The sequence below is a fragment of the Capricornis sumatraensis genome, chromosome 7 (assembly GCF_032405125.1).
Source record: "Capricornis sumatraensis isolate serow.1 chromosome 7, serow.2, whole genome shotgun sequence".
Classification (NCBI taxonomy): domain Eukaryota; kingdom Metazoa; phylum Chordata; class Mammalia; order Artiodactyla; family Bovidae; genus Capricornis; species Capricornis sumatraensis.
Window position 1 is genome coordinate 67,505,677 of NC_091075.1, and position 17,780 is coordinate 67,523,456.

At 33.1% G+C, this 17,780-nt stretch overlaps 1 protein-coding gene across 2 annotated transcripts in view; it reads right to left on the minus strand.

The window, feature by feature from the left end:
- Positions 1 to 1,499: 1,499 nt before the first annotated feature.
- GABRG1 (gamma-aminobutyric acid type A receptor subunit gamma1) overlaps positions 1,500 to 17,780 on the minus strand; it is an 83,703-nt gene continuing 67,422 nt past the window's right edge. The window contains exons 3-8 of one of the 2 annotated variants that reach the window (XM_068975159.1): positions 16,520 to 16,657; positions 16,245 to 16,397; positions 11,958 to 12,127; positions 8,616 to 8,651; positions 2,538 to 2,577; positions 1,500 to 1,756 (exon numbers count right to left, since the gene is read on the minus strand). In XM_068975159.1, coding sequence (XP_068831260.1) covers positions 1,500 to 1,756; positions 2,538 to 2,577; positions 8,616 to 8,651; positions 11,958 to 12,127; positions 16,245 to 16,397; positions 16,520 to 16,657 — 794 coding nt within the window. Of the gene's footprint in view, positions 1,770 to 2,537; positions 2,578 to 8,615; positions 8,652 to 11,915; positions 12,128 to 16,244; positions 16,398 to 16,519; positions 16,658 to 17,780 lie in introns of both variants that reach the window. The other variant, XM_068975158.1, reaches the window with a different exon arrangement.

Consider the following 17,780-nt stretch of genomic DNA (forward strand, 5'->3'; position numbering starts at 1 on the left):
GGTGTCAAGTGCACAAGGGACAGCTTCCTCCACATACCATAAGATGGGTCAGGACCATAAAACTCTTTGTCCTGATAGTTGCTGTTGACAATGGAAACAATTTTTAAAGGCTACCCTCAAGATCACCCTGGTGATTTTCCAAATGATTAGGTGATGGTGAATGAATAGGGAGTTCTTATAAATAATTGATATGCCAAACTAGTTATAGGAATATAATAATTAAAGCCTGAGTTTAACTTGCCTTTTAACAAAACAGACATTTGGAAACTATTAACCAACAGGCTCTAAACTATAGTAAGATTATTTTTGTTCCTGTCTCTCAGAATCAAGAGTTCCATACACTCATTTTCATTAGAGGTACCTCTAACAGAATTTCACCTTTAATATAATTTCTGTGCTTGCTCATATTCTCTAAAAAAGAAAATGTCATTACAATTTATAACAAACTCATAAAGCTGACCAAGTTGAAATTTAGGAACTGGAAAAGACAATATGCAACACAGGCCTGAAACTGTGTTTCCAGACTATTACTGGTCTGAAAAATGTTAATAGCGTGTACTTAAGACAATATCCTCAAATTGAATTTCAAATCAATTTGCTGGATAATATTCTTTAGCCACATGAGTAAATACAAGCCCTATTCCTCAATGTTTGTTGTTGTTGTTAATTTAAGGAATATAACACTTTTGTAGAAGGTTAAGAAAAAGTCATTTAATTTTAAGCTTGGTAGATCTAAACATTTCAGTATTTTTCTCTTTGTTCTTCATTAATGCTATGAAACAGAGAAAAAAATGGTTAAATGTAATATTTTTCATTTCTTTTCACCTTGTATTTAAGTGTCTTTGATAGTTTCCATCCTAGTTTGCAAGCCACCAAACCTAAATATTTCATCAGGAAATGAACTAGATTAAAGGTAAGCTAAAAACTGGCTTTTTCTTCTTTAAAAAATAAAAAAATTTTAAATCAATTTGTTTGGAGGAGTAAAGCTTCTTAGAAATCAACCCAATGAAATCATGGTTTAATGTTTTCAACTAGTTCTATTCCAAACAAAGCATAAAAAGAAAAAGAAAAAAAAAATCAAATTAACAATATTTTCTAGGCAAAAACAGATTACATAGTATTAGGCATTAGATTAGGCTACCATTACAAACAATTGGTTAAATTTAAATAAAATTTGTAATAAATTATTCCGTCTTTGAACTCATAAATTCAAAATCCTAACAGGATATATGCAAAAATAAAAAAAAAATTAAAGTACAAATATACAATACTATTTTAGTAGGCTGAATTTTGCAATAATCTGTTTTATATAAAGTACATTTAACTGAAAGCTGCTACTTTATTGACCTATGAAAGCCATAAAATAGGTAAAATAACTATTCACATTTAAACCATTGGTTTCTCTGCATTTTGAATTCAAACTTCATGCAATATTGAAGGACAGTAGACTATGTTGGATTTAGTCAGACTTCTTTTTCATTTTTCCTAGTAAGTAGGATTTATAAGTAAAGATAGCCAACCCAATAAACCAGATTGAACAGGGCAAAAGCTGTTGGGAAAAATATTCGCGAATAGGAATCAATTTTGGCAATGCGTATGTGTATCCTCCCTTCCCTCCATGATCCTGTTCTGCAGTCTTCAAAGCAACAGAAGAAGCTGGCACAATCTTTGCCCTCCAAACACTGGTAGCCATAATCATCTTCTCCTTGTGGCAGAGAAAGGCTATTCATTGGAATCAGAGTGGATCCAGGATGGAGTCCAGAGGACATCTGAGTAAGATAATAAATGAATGTTGAGGAGAAAATAGCATAAAAAAGATCAATTTGTCCCTGCAAGGCAAACTCTAGGAGTGATATGCAGTAAAAAAAAAAAAATTGCATTTTTCAAAAATCAAACAAATATTCAATCCTAACATCTTTTTTAGGCTATAATTTACTTTGTAGTATGCTGCTGCTGCTAAGTCACTTCAGTTGTGTCTGACTCTGTGTGGCCCCATAGACGCAGCCCACCAGGCTCCCCTATCCCTGGGATTCTCCAGGCAAGAACACTGGAGTGGGTTGCCATTTCCTTCTCCAATGCATGAAAGTGAAAAGTGAAGGGAAGTTGCTCAGTCGTGTCTGACTCTTCGCAACCCCATGGACTGCAGCCTACCAGGCTCTGCCGTCCATGGGATTTTCCAGGCAAGAGTACGATACAAATATTATTTTATATTCCAAAGATTTTGAAGGAAAAAGACACTAAAAAATGAAATATATTTTTATACCTTTAAAAGGATGATCTACTAAATTATTGTTGACCATGAATCTAATTCTAAAATGAGGATAAACTATATTTTCTATGATATTTTACAGTAAAACATTTACAATACTATAAACATCAGTTGGTTTGCTTGGTTATATTCTGTATTATATTTTAGTCATAATGAGAACAAATAATAAAGATTGACAAGTTTATATTAATTTTCTTATCACTTAATACCTAAATAGTATATGTTCCAATGTTAATCAATCAGAGTGAAAGTGGTTAAAATACAAGATTGTTAATATATGATTTTGTAAAGCAGAAAATTTTAAGAAGGTGTAAATGAATAAAAAATATTTGAGGTCTGGAGTTGTGGATAAGCATGAAGCTTTGTGTTTGGGAGAAAGAACATGCAGGAGTTAAAAACAGCTTGGAAACAACTGATATTCAAAATTTTGCTCATTCTACCAAAATTTGTCTCATTCCAGTCCTCCCCATAACTGAGGAAGAATTACATTAATGAACGCTTAAATAAAATGGCAAGTAAATTATGAATGAAAATTGCCATCTTTAGTAACCCTTATTCTTCAGGACATCCACATATTTCAGGGGTTATTTTAGATGTGAATCTCATAATATAATATAATCAATGGTTTTATTTTGTAAACACTGAATACAATGCTGAAATTATAATAATTGTTTTATCATGATTTTAAATTCTAATGAAAATATTTATAAAAGTTTTTCATCCTAAATTCTGAAATAAATCTCAAAACTATGAAAATTAAACACTGTATGAGAAAGATTTAGAAAATCAAGCACAAAAATGAGAATTTAAAAACATTTGGACCTATATTCAAACCCACTTTATTTCTAAAATAAACAGAGAATCTGAACCAATAAATATTAAACATTCAGTAGATGCAAAAAGCAAATAATCACAGTTAATGATGTTTTAAAAAGATAAATCCATCACACAAGGTATACTATCCATATTAGAAACAAATTGTGCAGCTCAAAGATAAACAATGCCCTAAAAATAAACAAAAGTGTGACTGAACCTGTACACACGTATCATGAAAAACAGAGGCAATATATTATTATATGTTAACGATGATCTTCTGAGACTGATACTCGGGTTTACTTGACTAGACTCCTAAATTTTAGTGGAGTACTAACATGTACAAAATTGAGATAAATTTGTATTAATTTTCTTATCACTTGATACTTAAATAGCATATGCTCCAATGTTAATCAGAGTGAAAGTGGTTAAAATATAATATTGTTAGTATGCAATTTCAAGGCTATAAGACATAAAACACATTCCCTTTATCACTCAGAACTGCCATAAATGGAGATAGTGTGTTTGTTGGAAGATATCAATTTTGTTTGAGAAGGATGATCAAACATAAAGGTACACAAAAATAGAGGAAAACTTGCAAATGTTTCACTTAAAATATGAATCAATCCCTGGTGGCCAAAATCATGGAGAACATCTATTGCAAGGACACTTTAGATTGATGGTTTTCTAGTTTCCTGCTATCTCCCTCAAAATGCCACTAACCATAAACTGAAACTATACTTCATTGAATGATGAACGTGACTTGAAGTAAATTTTGTATGTGCTAAGAAAAATAATTAAAGAGTTGATATAGTATCAGTAAAATAAAATATTTGTGATATACAAATTTGTAATCTTGAACCACTGAAATATGAATTGGAAAAATATAAACATTACAAACTTTATTTATCTAAAGTACAACTGCATAGCCTACCTTATAATGTCTCAAATAAAGATCCTGATGTCCACCCAAAATAACAAACATTGAGAAAATAAAATAGACCTGTTTAAATAATATAAAGAAAACAACAATCAAATAGAATTTTCTTCTACTTCAAATGATGTAGTTTTGAGAATATACCATCTTTTTGTTATTTCAAAAAAACCACTAAGAATATAGCTAAACTTAACATTTTGAGAAATCAATTCCATTCTATTAAAGATACATATGTATCTGGTTATATACTAAATACTCTATTACTTATAGTTTAATCATATAGTTAATATACAAAATATACTTTAAGCATCAAGGCCAATACTTACTACTCAGATCACATACTACTACCATTAACAATATTCAGCATTAGCAATTAACAGACATTGTAGACATTATTAGGTCATGTTATTGATATTATAAAATATTGACTAGTATCACTACTATTAATTTTTCATCAAAAAGTTATAGATGAGTATACTTAGTTAATTATCAGTCAAAATTTCAAATATTATGAAACTATATTAGTGTTAAAATAGATATGAGGTAGATTTTTGTCATTCTAAGTTATCAATCTTGGTACTTCAAGAATATAGAAGTTAATGTAAGTAATTATCAGAGGAAAGTAAAAAAATAGAAAGTTAAAAAAACAAATAAACCTAATTCTGAGGGTTGGGACCAAGGCTGATAAGCAGAGAATTGTATTTTCACTTGTACATTTATATATTATTTGATTTGTTCATTTGTTTCAATCATACAAAAGTAAGTTTCTTACTGTATTTCAGATTTCACCAATATCAAATAATCATTCCTGGGAGCTTTGCCAAATACCATTATAGGAAAGAAAGTTTATAATTGGTGAAACTGTGTATTGATACAGCTTTTCATTATTTTGTGCTCTAAAAGGTAGAGGATTGCTTATTCATAAAGATATGATATGTATTAGCTGAAGAATGGGCTGTGGGTTGGGTACTGTGGCCAAAACAAATACGCACACACAAATATACCTTTCACACTGTATTTCCACTCTTATATTCTAGTTACATTCTCAGTAATATATTATATCTTGAACTTTGGCAGTAGTCTTTATCTCCTTGCTTCTTTTGTAATTCAAAAGTATTCAATGCTACTTATAATTGTCTTTCAAAAATATAGAAACAAATATGCCATCTTTGAAAACATTCATAGTTTATCAGTGCTGACAGGGCAAAATCTGAATTTCTTAACATTGTGATGAAACTTCAACATCTTGGCAATAAACAACTTTTCTGTTCTCAACTTGCCTTAATTTCCTTCCTAAGATTTGTATTTTTAAACCAGCATTATCCAGAAGTTTCTACTAGTTACATGTGGCTATTAACCACTTGAAATGTGACGACTGCTACTAAGATTTAAATGTTACATTTTTGGTTGATTTTAGTTAATTTAAATCAACCTAGCTAGTAGTTATTGCATTAGACAAACAGCTTGAGAAATACACCAGTCTACTTTTTATTCTTACATGTAAACCTCAACCTGAATTACATGGTTCCTTCTCTCAAATGTTCTTGCTAATTTGTTTTCCTGAAAACTGCAATTTATTCTTCAGAGAACTACTCCAATGATGTCATGGTTTCTATGTCATTTTCTCTATCAAATTCCCACTTGGAAGAATTAGTTTACATACATTTTAAATAAATTATTTACAGTGGAATGAGAGAAGCCCACCCACTGCACTGTCACTCACAATGGTATAGCCTCTTCTCAACACTATGTGCTTGTTCGTGTTTCACAAACTATATTATATAATGTCTCAAGACTCCTTCTGTGCATGGGACAGCCCACTTAGTTCAGACTCTGTGGTGACTATCTCTATTTGATCGAAAACATCTTCAAACATGCTTAATTTATATCTGTCATAGAAAATATTTGGGGGCTGAAAAGGTATTTGAAACCAGTTATCTAACTTCTCCTTCCTTACAGTGCCTTTGTTTACTTTTGATTTTTACATTGGACTGTTATTTGTACTGTATTTCTTATCTTCTGTTTATACTTTTATTTCATTTTTCCACAACTAGCTTTACAGAGCCCTGAAAGCAGAGAACACATTCTGTCATTATTCTCTTCATAGTGTCTTGTCCATTCTTAGTCACTCAGTCATGTCCAATGCTATGCAACTCCATGGACTGTAGCCCACAAGGCTTCTCTGTCCATGGCATGCTCCAGGCAAGAATACTGAAGTGGGTAACCAACCATTCCCTTCTCCAGAGGATCTTCCTGACCCAGGGATCTAACTTGGGTTTCCTGCACAGCAGCGAAAATCTTACTTCAGAGCCACTAGGGAAGCCCATCTTGTCCACTGTTGGTGAAATAAACTTCAAACATTTAACATTTCCACCAACTGAGAGATTACAAATAAGAAGGCTCCATCCTCAAACGGCTATGCTGCTGCTGCTGCTAAGTCACTTCAGTCATGTCCGACTCTGTGCGACCCCATAGACAGCAGCCCACCAGGTTCCCCCGTCCCTGGAATTCTCCAGGCAAGAACACTGGAGTGGACTGTCATTTCCTTCCCAGGCTCCTAATATAGGTATAGAATAGTTTTCTGGTATTTTTTATCATCAAACGGCTGAATATTTGAGTTTTAAAATGAATGACTCTTTATTTGGATTGTTTATTACTATTGCTTTTCTGATATCTTTACCTCTTTCATAGGGGATCTTGAATTTATAATTCAATATATTTAGTATACTAGATTTAACTGAAAATAGATATTGATACAAACATACCTGAATCATATTCTCAATGAATAGAAATAAAATCCTATTAATATATATTCAGTTCAGATGCTCAGTCCTGTATAACTCTTTGTGACTCCAGGGACTACAGCAGGCCAGGCTTCCCTACCATCACCAGCTCCGAGACCTTGCTCATACTCATGTTCATCCAGTCAGTGATGCCATCCAACCATCTCATGCTTTGTTGTCCCCTTCTCCTCCTGCCTCCAATTTTTCTCAGCATCAGGGTCTTTTCAAATGATTCAGTTCTTCGCATCAGGTGGCCAAAGTATTGGAGTTTCAGCTTCAACAGTCCTTTCAAAAAATATTCAGGACTGATTTCCCCTAGGAGTAACTGGTTGCATCTCTTTTCAGTCCAAGGGACTGTCAAGAGTCAACACAATAGTTACAAAGCATCAATTCTCTGGTGCTCAGCTTTCTTTATAGTCCAACTCTCCCATCCATACATGACTACTGGAAAAACCATAGCATTGACCAGACAGACCTTTGTCAGCAGAGTAATGTATCTGCTTTTTAATATGCTGTCTAGGTTCGCCATAGATTTTCTTCCATGAGCAAGTGTCTTTTAATTTCACGGCTGCAGTCACCATCTGCAGTGATTATGCCCAAAAAAATAAAGTCTCCCACGGTTTCCATTGTTTCCCCATCTATTTGCCATGGAGTGATGAGACTGGATGTCATGATCTTAGTTTTCTGAATGTTGAGTTTTAAGCCAGCTTTTTCACTTCGCTCTTTCACCAAGAGGCTCTTTAGTTCCTCTTCACTTTCTGACATAAGGATAGTGTCATTAGCCTATCTGAGATTATTGATATTTCTTCGGTGATCTTGATTCCTGCTTGTTTTTCATCCAGCCCAGCATTTTGCATGATGTATTCCACATATAAATTAAATAAGAAGGGTGACAATATACAACCTTGATGTACTCCTTTCCTGATTTGGAACCAGTCTGTGGTTTCATGTCCAGTTCTAACTATTGCTTCTTGACTTGCATACAGATTTCTCAGGAGGCAGTTCAGGTGGTCTGGTACTCCTATCTCTTTAAGAATTTTCCAGTTTGTTGTGATGGACACAGTCAAAGGCTTTGGTATAGTCAATAAAGCAAAAGTAGATGTTTCTTTGGAATTCTCTTGCTTTTTCAATGACCCAATGGATGTTGGCAATTTGATCTCTGGTTCCTCTGACTTTTCTAAAATCAGCTTGAACATCTGGAAGTTGGGTTCATGTACTGTTGAAGCCTGGCTTGGAGAATTTTGAGCACTAGTTTGCTAGCAAGTGAGATGAGTGCAATCATGCAGTAGTTTGAACATTCTTTGGTATTGCCCTTCTTTGGGACTGGAATGAAAACTGACCTTTTCCAGTCTTGTGATCACTGCTGAATTTTCCAAATTTGTTGGCATATTGAGTGCAGCACTTTCAGAGCATCATTTTAGGATTTGAAATAGCTCAACTGGAATTCCATCATATCCACTAGCTTTCTTCATAGTGATGCTTCCCAAAGCCCATTTGACTTCGCATTCTAGGATGTCTGGCTCTAGGTGAGTGATCACACCATCATGGTTATCTGGGTCTTGAAGATCTTTTCTGAGTAATTCTTTCGTGTATTATTGTCACCTCTTCTTAATATCTTCTTCTGGTAGGTACATGCCATTTCTGTCCTTTATTGAGCCCATCTTTGCATGAAATGTTCCCTCGGTAGCTCTAATTTTCTTGAAGAGATCTCTAGTCTTTCCCATTCTATTGTTTTCCTCTATTTCTTTGCATTGATTATTAAGAAAGGCTTTCTAATCTCTCCTTGCTATTCTCTGGAACTCTGCATTCAAATGGGTATATCTTTCCTTTTTTCCTTTTCCTTTAGCGTCTCTTCTTTTCTCAGCTATGGTAATAAAGACCAAGTCAAAATGGCACTGACATTCACAATAAAAGATAAAGAAGAAAAAAATAAAATACAGACATAAGAAAATGATAGAAGGACAAAAGGAAGGATGAAATGATAGGAGGAAGGAAGGAATGAAGGTGGGGGATGCAGTAAGAGAAACAGAGAAGAGGTCCACTGTATAATACCACATGGAGAATAAGGCAGAAAACATTTTTATTAAATTGTATTTTTCTTAGAGCGGTCATTGAAGCTAAAAATCTATTGTATTCAAGTATCATCTCTTTCTCCTGGAAGAGGGCATGGCAACCCACTCCAATATTCTTGCCTGGAGAGTCCATGGACAGAGGAGCCTGGACAGCTACAGTCCATAGGGTTGCAAAGAGTTGGACACAACTGAAGCAACCCAGTACTTATGCATGCATCATCTCTTCCTAAGTAAAATAAATTGAACTTTTCAGGGATTCTCAGCTAAGCAGTCAAAGAGATCTCAAGAACACCCTTAAGTATCATTTAAATAGACACATTGACCTTTCAATGACTCCAGGCAAAATCTTTGGTCGTGGCCCATTGCCATAAATAATTTGGTGAGGGAAAGGAAATGCTTGGTTTTAAACTATTCACAATTTGGGGCCTATAAAATAAAGTAGAGTGTTGGCAGAACAGAGACATAGAGAATGAGAAAGGAAGATAAACTCACAAACTACTGAAACAGGTGTAAAGGGAATGTGCTGCAAGACTTCTGGGTCTAGGCTTGCATTTGATTCTCCTGGCTGGAACAGAAGAAAAACACAGATTCCACAAAGCCCTTAAATAGAACATTTTGAGACAACAACAAACAGCTATCTATTCTTCATAAGACTGTGTTCTGATTTACCTGATTAGCGAGACCATATGGTTGAACACTGAACTAGGCAGGGAGTCAGCTTTGATTAGTGATCCAGTTTTTCACTTAAAGTGTCAGTATTGAAAGAGCTAATGAAGCATGTAACTGAACAGAAAGAAGATACTATAGAGTTTTATTTTAGATAGCTCTAAATATATTTCTTCTCTAGGTAGTCAATTAAATGTTTAACTTTTCAATATTTATAATTTAGTGCTTTTAAGCACTCATTTATTTTTTATTCCTTACTTTTTCAGCTTTAGTATTTTGCTTCTAGGGCTTGGTGATATATTGTAAATATTAAACATATAGATAATTTTTTTCTTAAATAGCTATTCTAGAACAGTACCTAGAACCTGGGTGTCCTTAATAAATATGTGATGAATGAACAATTATATGAACATCATAATTTTAAAGCTTGCACTCCAGTGTTTCAGCTTCCTGAGTGAGGCATCTGGTAAGGTGGTTGAGAGCACATGACCTGGAGTCAAACTGATTATCTGTAGTCCTACAATAGCCTTAGACAATATTAGTATCTATATCACATATTCTTAGAATGAAATTCTAGAATCCATGTGAGACTGTACATTGTTATTCTATAATGTCAATTATTTTTATTTTAAACATTCTCATTCACACCCTTATTTATTCATACACTCATTTATTCACTGTTCAGAAATAAAATTGTCAAGGTAGTAACTGAACACAGCTGTGGATGAGTAAATGATGAAATGGAAAATCCAGAGAGGATGCTTGGCTTGGAGTACAGGAAGAAAGTAGAAAACCTGTGTTTTTCATTACTTAAAAAAATAGCAAATGGGTATTAAACTTGAAATCATTGCCTCCTGATGCTTTGTCCGTTCAGAGACCACACTAAATCTTATTAATAAGCTAAAATAACATTAACTTGAGAGAATCACAGGCTAATTCTACCACGTAAATTCTGAAACATGTACCACCAACAATGTGTTCTTATTCCTTGGAATACTGTGGAAATCTGGAAGCAAATACATAAGGCTTTGGTCCTTGGAGTACAACATAATATAATTTTAAAGTATGGAAAAATTATATTAAAAAACTGATGAAAAATGAGGGACAGGAGAAAAATCATTATATCCTAGAACTTACAAATTTAGCACATAACCTGAAAAATCCCATGCTTCGTTATGTATCTGCTATGGTAGGTTTGGGCTTCCCAGGTGTTGCTAGTGGTAAAGAACCCGTCCACCAAAGCATGAGAAACAAGAGACACCGGTTCAATCCCTGGGTCAGGAAGATACCCTGGAGGAAGATCCCCACTCCAGTATTCTTGCCTGGAGAATCCTATGGACAGAGAAGCCTGGCTGGCTACAGTCCATAGGGTTGCAAAGGGGCAGACACCACTGAAGCGACTTAGCACACACGCACGTATGGTAAGTTTACAAGCTTGCCACTCATGCATAATTGTTTTATATAGTTTTCAAGTATATTGTTATTATGGAACAAATCTGCTTGGAGAACATTTAGTGAAATTAGCAATGAAGTGTCTTATTTTTCAGAATCTTTTAAGAACAGACAACATAAAGGAAGGGTTACAAGCTTGACCTCTGGCACCAAAAACAACCTGGGCTTGAGTCTTGGATTCTTCACTTTCTAAGGTTGTCCTTGTGCAAAGTATTTAATAGGTGCCTATGAGCATAAATGAAATCATGCATGTAAAATAGAGGAGTTCCTGGTACACTCAGTAAAAGTTAAGTATTACTTTAAGGTTGTTATAATGCCATTATAAAAAGAAATTATAGTGTCATCCAATACTTAAGTATTTTAGAGTCAGTAGAATTAATTCTAATTTACCAACCTGATGTTTTATAAGTTAAGGTAGACATATGCCTAGGAAGGGGGAGTAAGAGAGTACAACTGTATCGGTACAAAAGCCAAACAGATATCTTTTCTATGACATAGAAAGCTGCATCTTTCAAACACAGTTGAATACCAACATTAAAGAGGGATATTAATCTCTAAAAATTAGGTTTGTGGGACAACCATATTAGAAATTAAAATTCTATCACAAAAATAGATTCAAACAGAGAGCTTAAACGAGGAGTTTTCTAGGGCAAAGAATTTACTACTTACGGAAAACTTCACAGCATAATAACCACTCTTTGCAGAGGTGATTCAAAAGTACTTTCTAGGGAAAAAATATAACTGTACTTCTGGTAGTGGGAAATATTAGGTACTCAGTTTCATTTTATTATTTTTTATCTTTTGTCAGGGTACCTCTAGCATTTATATCAGTCTAAGAAAATATAACATGAAAACTCAAAAGAGTATCTCCAACAGTAAGTTGTTGTTTATAGAGATAATTTTTTTTTTTTTTTTTAACATACCGAGGTCTTGATTTTGGGCTTTTTTTCTCTAGTAGTCTTAACTTTTTTGTTGCTGGTAAAATAATGCAAGGTGCCATACTCCATCAAAGCTGCAAAAACAAAAATGAAACAAACAGAAACAAAGAGATCCATCGCAGTCACGTAAGAAACCTTAGGTAAGGACTTCCTGGCAATTGTACTCAGAGTTGTCATAGTCAGCACTGTGGTGATACCTGTGGAGGGACGGAAGAAAAATAGATGATGAAAATGATCTTAGACCATTTTTATTCTTCCATTTGATATGGCAATATTGTTTGCATACATAAACCATGGAAACAAAAGAATATGCTTATTCATGATTTACAGGGGAAAAAAATCTGGTAACCGTAGCTGCATTGTGTTCAGGGTGTTCTCTGTATAACTTTTAATCATGTAAATTCTCTGGACTGCAAGTAGGTAACTCCCCATACCTGTCCTTGCCTTCTTCCAGAATAAGAGACTATTCAATTTTTAGCTGGCCTGTGCCTGCCTGGAAGTACACATTTATTTGCCAGCTTCCTTTAGCTATGTGTGGCCACAGGCTGAAATGTAGCCAAGAAGAATCAAGCCAAGGGTGTAAACAAAGACCAAAAGATGTCCTTAGACATTAGCGAGATAGGAAATGCCTTTCTTTTCCTCTTTCTCAATTGATTTCTGCTGGAAAATGATGGCCAGACCATCAGAAGCCACATTAGACCCCTGTCTAATTTAATCTGCAGTGATTTAAGGTTTCCTGTCACACACAGTTAAAATTAATCCAAACTGCCATAACATTTTTATAACTTGTATTAAACCCATTTTTTAGTCTCAGTAAAGAATACAGGCAAATGATATCAAGCGACTCTTTTTAAAAGACAAGAGCAAATCATATTTTGAAGAACTCAACATATAAAATGAGGATGTCCCCCTGGACCCAAGCCCTGTGTGTGGATCCCTGAGGCTGTCTATTTCTCTTTATCCATGGCCTTCTTGTGGTTCTCACCACTGCTCATTTTAGTCCCCCTTACAGATGCACAGGCTCTACCTCTTCTTATCTAAACTACCTCAATTCTCATTCTTTGTCTCATGAAACAGAGCACCATTAGTGGAATTGTTTTCTCTCTAAGAAGTACTGATATAATACCAGATGAATCTTAATTTGGCCAGCTATTTACAGACTGGCAATATCTGAGTTGAAAAAAAATAGCACCTCTTTTGTATGATGAAGTTAATAGCCAACTTTTCCCTTCATGTCTACATTAAAATACATCTTAAAAATAATTTCTTTCATATGCCCATCTTTTTATTTTTGTTATCACTTAGGATTGAAAAAAATTAAGGTTGATACAGTTATGATGGATTGGAAGTTATGGAGACAAGTTCAAATTCTGACATTCTCACCTATTAATTCTGTGACCTCAGGGAAGTTTCTTAACTCATCTGTGTCCCTCAGCTAAAAAATTGACACAGAAATGTAATATATTTTGTTTAATATATTTATAAAAAATGTACTTACTTCACTTGGGTTTAAAGTAGATGTAAGATCTTTCTTCCCTTCTAATACTAGATTTCAAATCTATAATTTCCCCCTCTAAGCAAGGCTTTAGCTGCATTTTACAAACATTTATATGCTAATTTCTTACTAAAATTCAATTTGAAATGTTTTCTAATTTCCCTTATTTAACCCAGGGGTTATCTAAAAGATCATTTTTAAAAATTCCAAATAAATCAGGCAACTATTAACCTATGAAAAGTTTTATTAATTTTCATTTACTTTCATTTTGTTCAGAAAATATATTCTGGAAAATTTTAGGCTTTTGAATGCTGTTGATACCTTGGTTAATGTTTTGTATGCGTTTGAACATTCTGTGTATTCTGTAGTTAGGTACAGTGTTTTATAAATATCAATCAGGTAAAGTAGGTTGATAATTTCATTTAAATTTTATACATCTTAATTGATTTTTCCATGTAGTTATTCTGTAAATGAAAAAGAAAGGGTACTAAAATGTCCAATTATTATTGTAGATTTTCTACATTTCTCTCATTTTTCCTGACAGTTTTTGCTTCAATTATTTTAACCCAAAATTATAATGAAAAGATTTTCATATAGTAAGTGTGAAATAATCTCAGTGACTACCACTCTTCTCTCTTCCTTGCTTAGCACATTATGTTTTGTAATTTATTAAATCATAACATTCTTATGGTCAAAGGTAGATTTCCCAAGGTACCCTTGCTTCCATTATTATGTCTCATTCAAAGTAGATTGATTTCATTATCAGTGATAAAATTAAATTTCACTTGACTAAAATACTATCACATATCTATTTCATGAAGTAAGGAAAACTATAGTAGAACTTAGCTTCTAGACATTTACCTATTTTATTTAGTATTTATTATCACAGAGTTTAGCTTAAAAATAATATGGTGGGTTTCCTATTAAAATATCTCTGAGTTCGTAAGAAAACATTTAGAACACCAGATATCCAACAGAGACTTCATTAGGTCTCTGCCACCTCAGAGAGGACTAGTCTGACTCCACAAGATAACATAGCAAATGAGTATCGACCCACATACCTTGTCATTCTCTAGCCATTTACTTTTATTTTTCTTTATAGCTGTTATTACTCACTGACATTTTATTATATGCTTTATACATGTGTACATCACCTGCATACCCCACTAAAACATAAATGTTTCCTGTTTTAACATGAACATTAGCACTTTATAACATATGTTCACTGTTAACACTGCAGCACCTAGAACACTACGTATTTCACATAAAGCAGTTTAAAAATTTTGTTAAAATGCAATGTTGAATAAATGAGCTGAGGAAACTGTCATTCAGTGACGTATATAGGCATGTATGCATATATAATTTTTAAAATATCCTTGCTCCTCCAAGTACATAGGATCCACAATTTTAAGATATATTTTCTAAGTAGATGTGACTATGGCTTATGTTTATAGTTGATATGGTAACATTATAAAATATGAATTCATGTAAAAATACAATTCCACAATTGTCTATTCTCTTTCACATTATGGCATAGGCTTTTGGCTTTGTAGAAACCTAAAGGTATAAAAAAATCTATCCAAATTATCTTTGGGAAAATATGAAAATAATGTTTAAAAACAACATATAATATTTATTACACTCAGTTGTTGTTTAGCTGCTGCCCAACTCTTTGTGATTCTGTGGACTATAGCCCAACAGGATCCTCTGTCCATGGGATTTTCCAGGAAAGAATACTTAGAGTATCATACAAAAAGAATCTAAAGTAATTTATTTACCTTGTAACACAAAATAATTTGAAATAATTACAGAAACAACATTCAGATATGAATTTATTGTCCCCAGCTGTATCCATACCTCTCTTTAGACCCTCTGGGAGTTGCAGTTCCAAGTACAGAACTAGGTACTTCCTGTTTTATCTTCCTACTTTTATGTGATTTGAATTTTACAAATTTTTTTTACTATTTACTAAATGGAGTTATTTACCAGCTGCAATAGAACCACAGGAAAATCTCTTTATTTTTGAAAATAGAAACTGTGCCAACTTTTTTTATGTTTTTAAGACACGCTTACCAGTAGTGAGATTCATGTACTATATGGATGTGGGGAAGTAATCAATTAATCAATAATTTATCTTTGTATATCTATATAAGAGTTTAGGTTATCATTTTCTTTTAAACAAATGTATAGTAATTAGGCACATTTTCTTATGCCTAATTACCGATTACACTGATTATTGCAACAGAATGCCAAAGAAAGGAAGGAAAAGTTTCTTTTATCAAGTAATAACTACAAATTACCCTTTTAATCAATGTTATTATACAGGGAACTCTCAAAAGTTCACAGAATAATAGCACATTTTATAGATAACAGAAGCCCAGAAACTTCTTGTCCCTGTCCTTTGGAACAGTTGAATATTCATTAGTACCATTGTAAGAGCAGGGGATTTCAAAGCCTTCTAAATACACGCTAGTCAATAAATACTGCCTATTAGTGATTCAGCTAAAAAATAAAGTCTTGATAAAAAGTACTGACAATACTGACCGCATTTAAGATGCTTGGATTCTGTATGATTTTCATGCATTAATTCTTATTTAGCCTCTATGCTTCCCTTGACCTCCATTAAAAACATTTCTGAGATTTCCATCTCTTTACAATTCTATTTCCCACTTGTTTACATATATTCACTTCAACATCATACTGCACTGAGTATCTGTCCATTTTTGTTTGTAGTTAGAGGAATATTTCTAATATATTAAACTATGAACTTTTAGCATATTAAAAGTTGCATGACACTATAGCATAAGATTACATCATACCCAATGATGTTCTGGCAGGTACTGCATCTTTATTGATCCAAAAAGATACCCAAGAAAGTACAACTGTCAGAATACATGGAATGTATGTCTGAATAGTGAAATATCCCATTCGTCTGCTCAAGTCAAAGAAAATTGTCATGATAATATAGTCCCCTGGAAGAAAAAAAAATATTTTAGCTATAAAATACAAATAAGTATAGGATTTCAAGCCATAGATTTAAATACAAATACCACTTGATGCTAGCATTAGTCATTGATTTGTGTTCCTTTCTTACCAGAGATTGTGTGAGAGATTTCAGTTGTGTTCCGTAAACCTACAAATGCAAACTGATATAATCTCCAGTATTTAGGATCAGCCACTTCTACAGAAGGCTTTTTCCACTTATACTCAATTTCATTTTTAGGGTATCCATCTAGGTAAAAATTAAAATTAAAAATATATATATTAGCAGATCCAAATCGGTTACTGTTGCAATACCAACATTATTAAAAGACAAATGTTTGGAAATTCTTTCTCATTTTTATATGTTAATATAGAAAAATACTGGATAAAATTGGTGAGTATAGTATAAAGAATAATCCTAATGATTAAATAATGATAGTCCATGCTAATTACATTTAAATCAAGAAATAAAATCTTGCTAGCATTTAAGAAAAACCATGCATCCACTCCAATAACGTATTTCCCTGTTCAACCAGAGGTAACCACTGACCTGATTTATATAATAATCCTCCCCTTATGATTTTGGTTATATATATTTTTGATAAGCAGTTCTGAAAAATATAGTTTAGGTTCTTTTTGAACTCTGCTTGATTTTTGCCATGCTGGATGTATTATTTTATATCTTATTTATTTTAATATAGTATTTATAACCATCATTCATGCTATTTTATGTAGCAGAAGAAAATTTGTTGTGTTGTAAAGATGTGCCAAAATTATTGATCCATTTTACTGTGTCCACACTTATACATGTCTCACAAAACACATATATGCAAAAGTCTCTCTGGTATAAATACTTAGACATAAAATAGCTGGGTTGGGGATTACACATACTTCCCACTTTATGAAATAGTGCCAATCTCTTTTCCATAGAGAATATATTAACCTCATCTCTCATCAGGCAGAGTTTGAAAATGCATGTTGATCGATGTTTTCATTAAAGTTTATGTGGACAGGCTTTTTTATTTTCACTGTAGAGTGTTTTATTTTTTTTCCTGAATACGAATAAAATCTAGAACAAATTTCACATGCTTATTAAATTTTTGAGTTTATTCTTTGGATCATTGCTCATTCAATTGTCCATTATTTTACTTTTTTTTTTTTTTCTATCTTTTCTTGGTCTGAATTCTTATATATGTTTTGGATACTAGACCTTTGTTAGCTATTTGTGTTGAAAACATCTACCTTCTCTATAGCTATCTATGGAAGTGCATTCTTTTAAAAAACACATGCTTTTATTTTTGCTACATGTCCTAGAAATACACAAGGGTATTTTGGACCAAGTTAAGGAAATTTGGGAAAATCCAAGTTGGGTG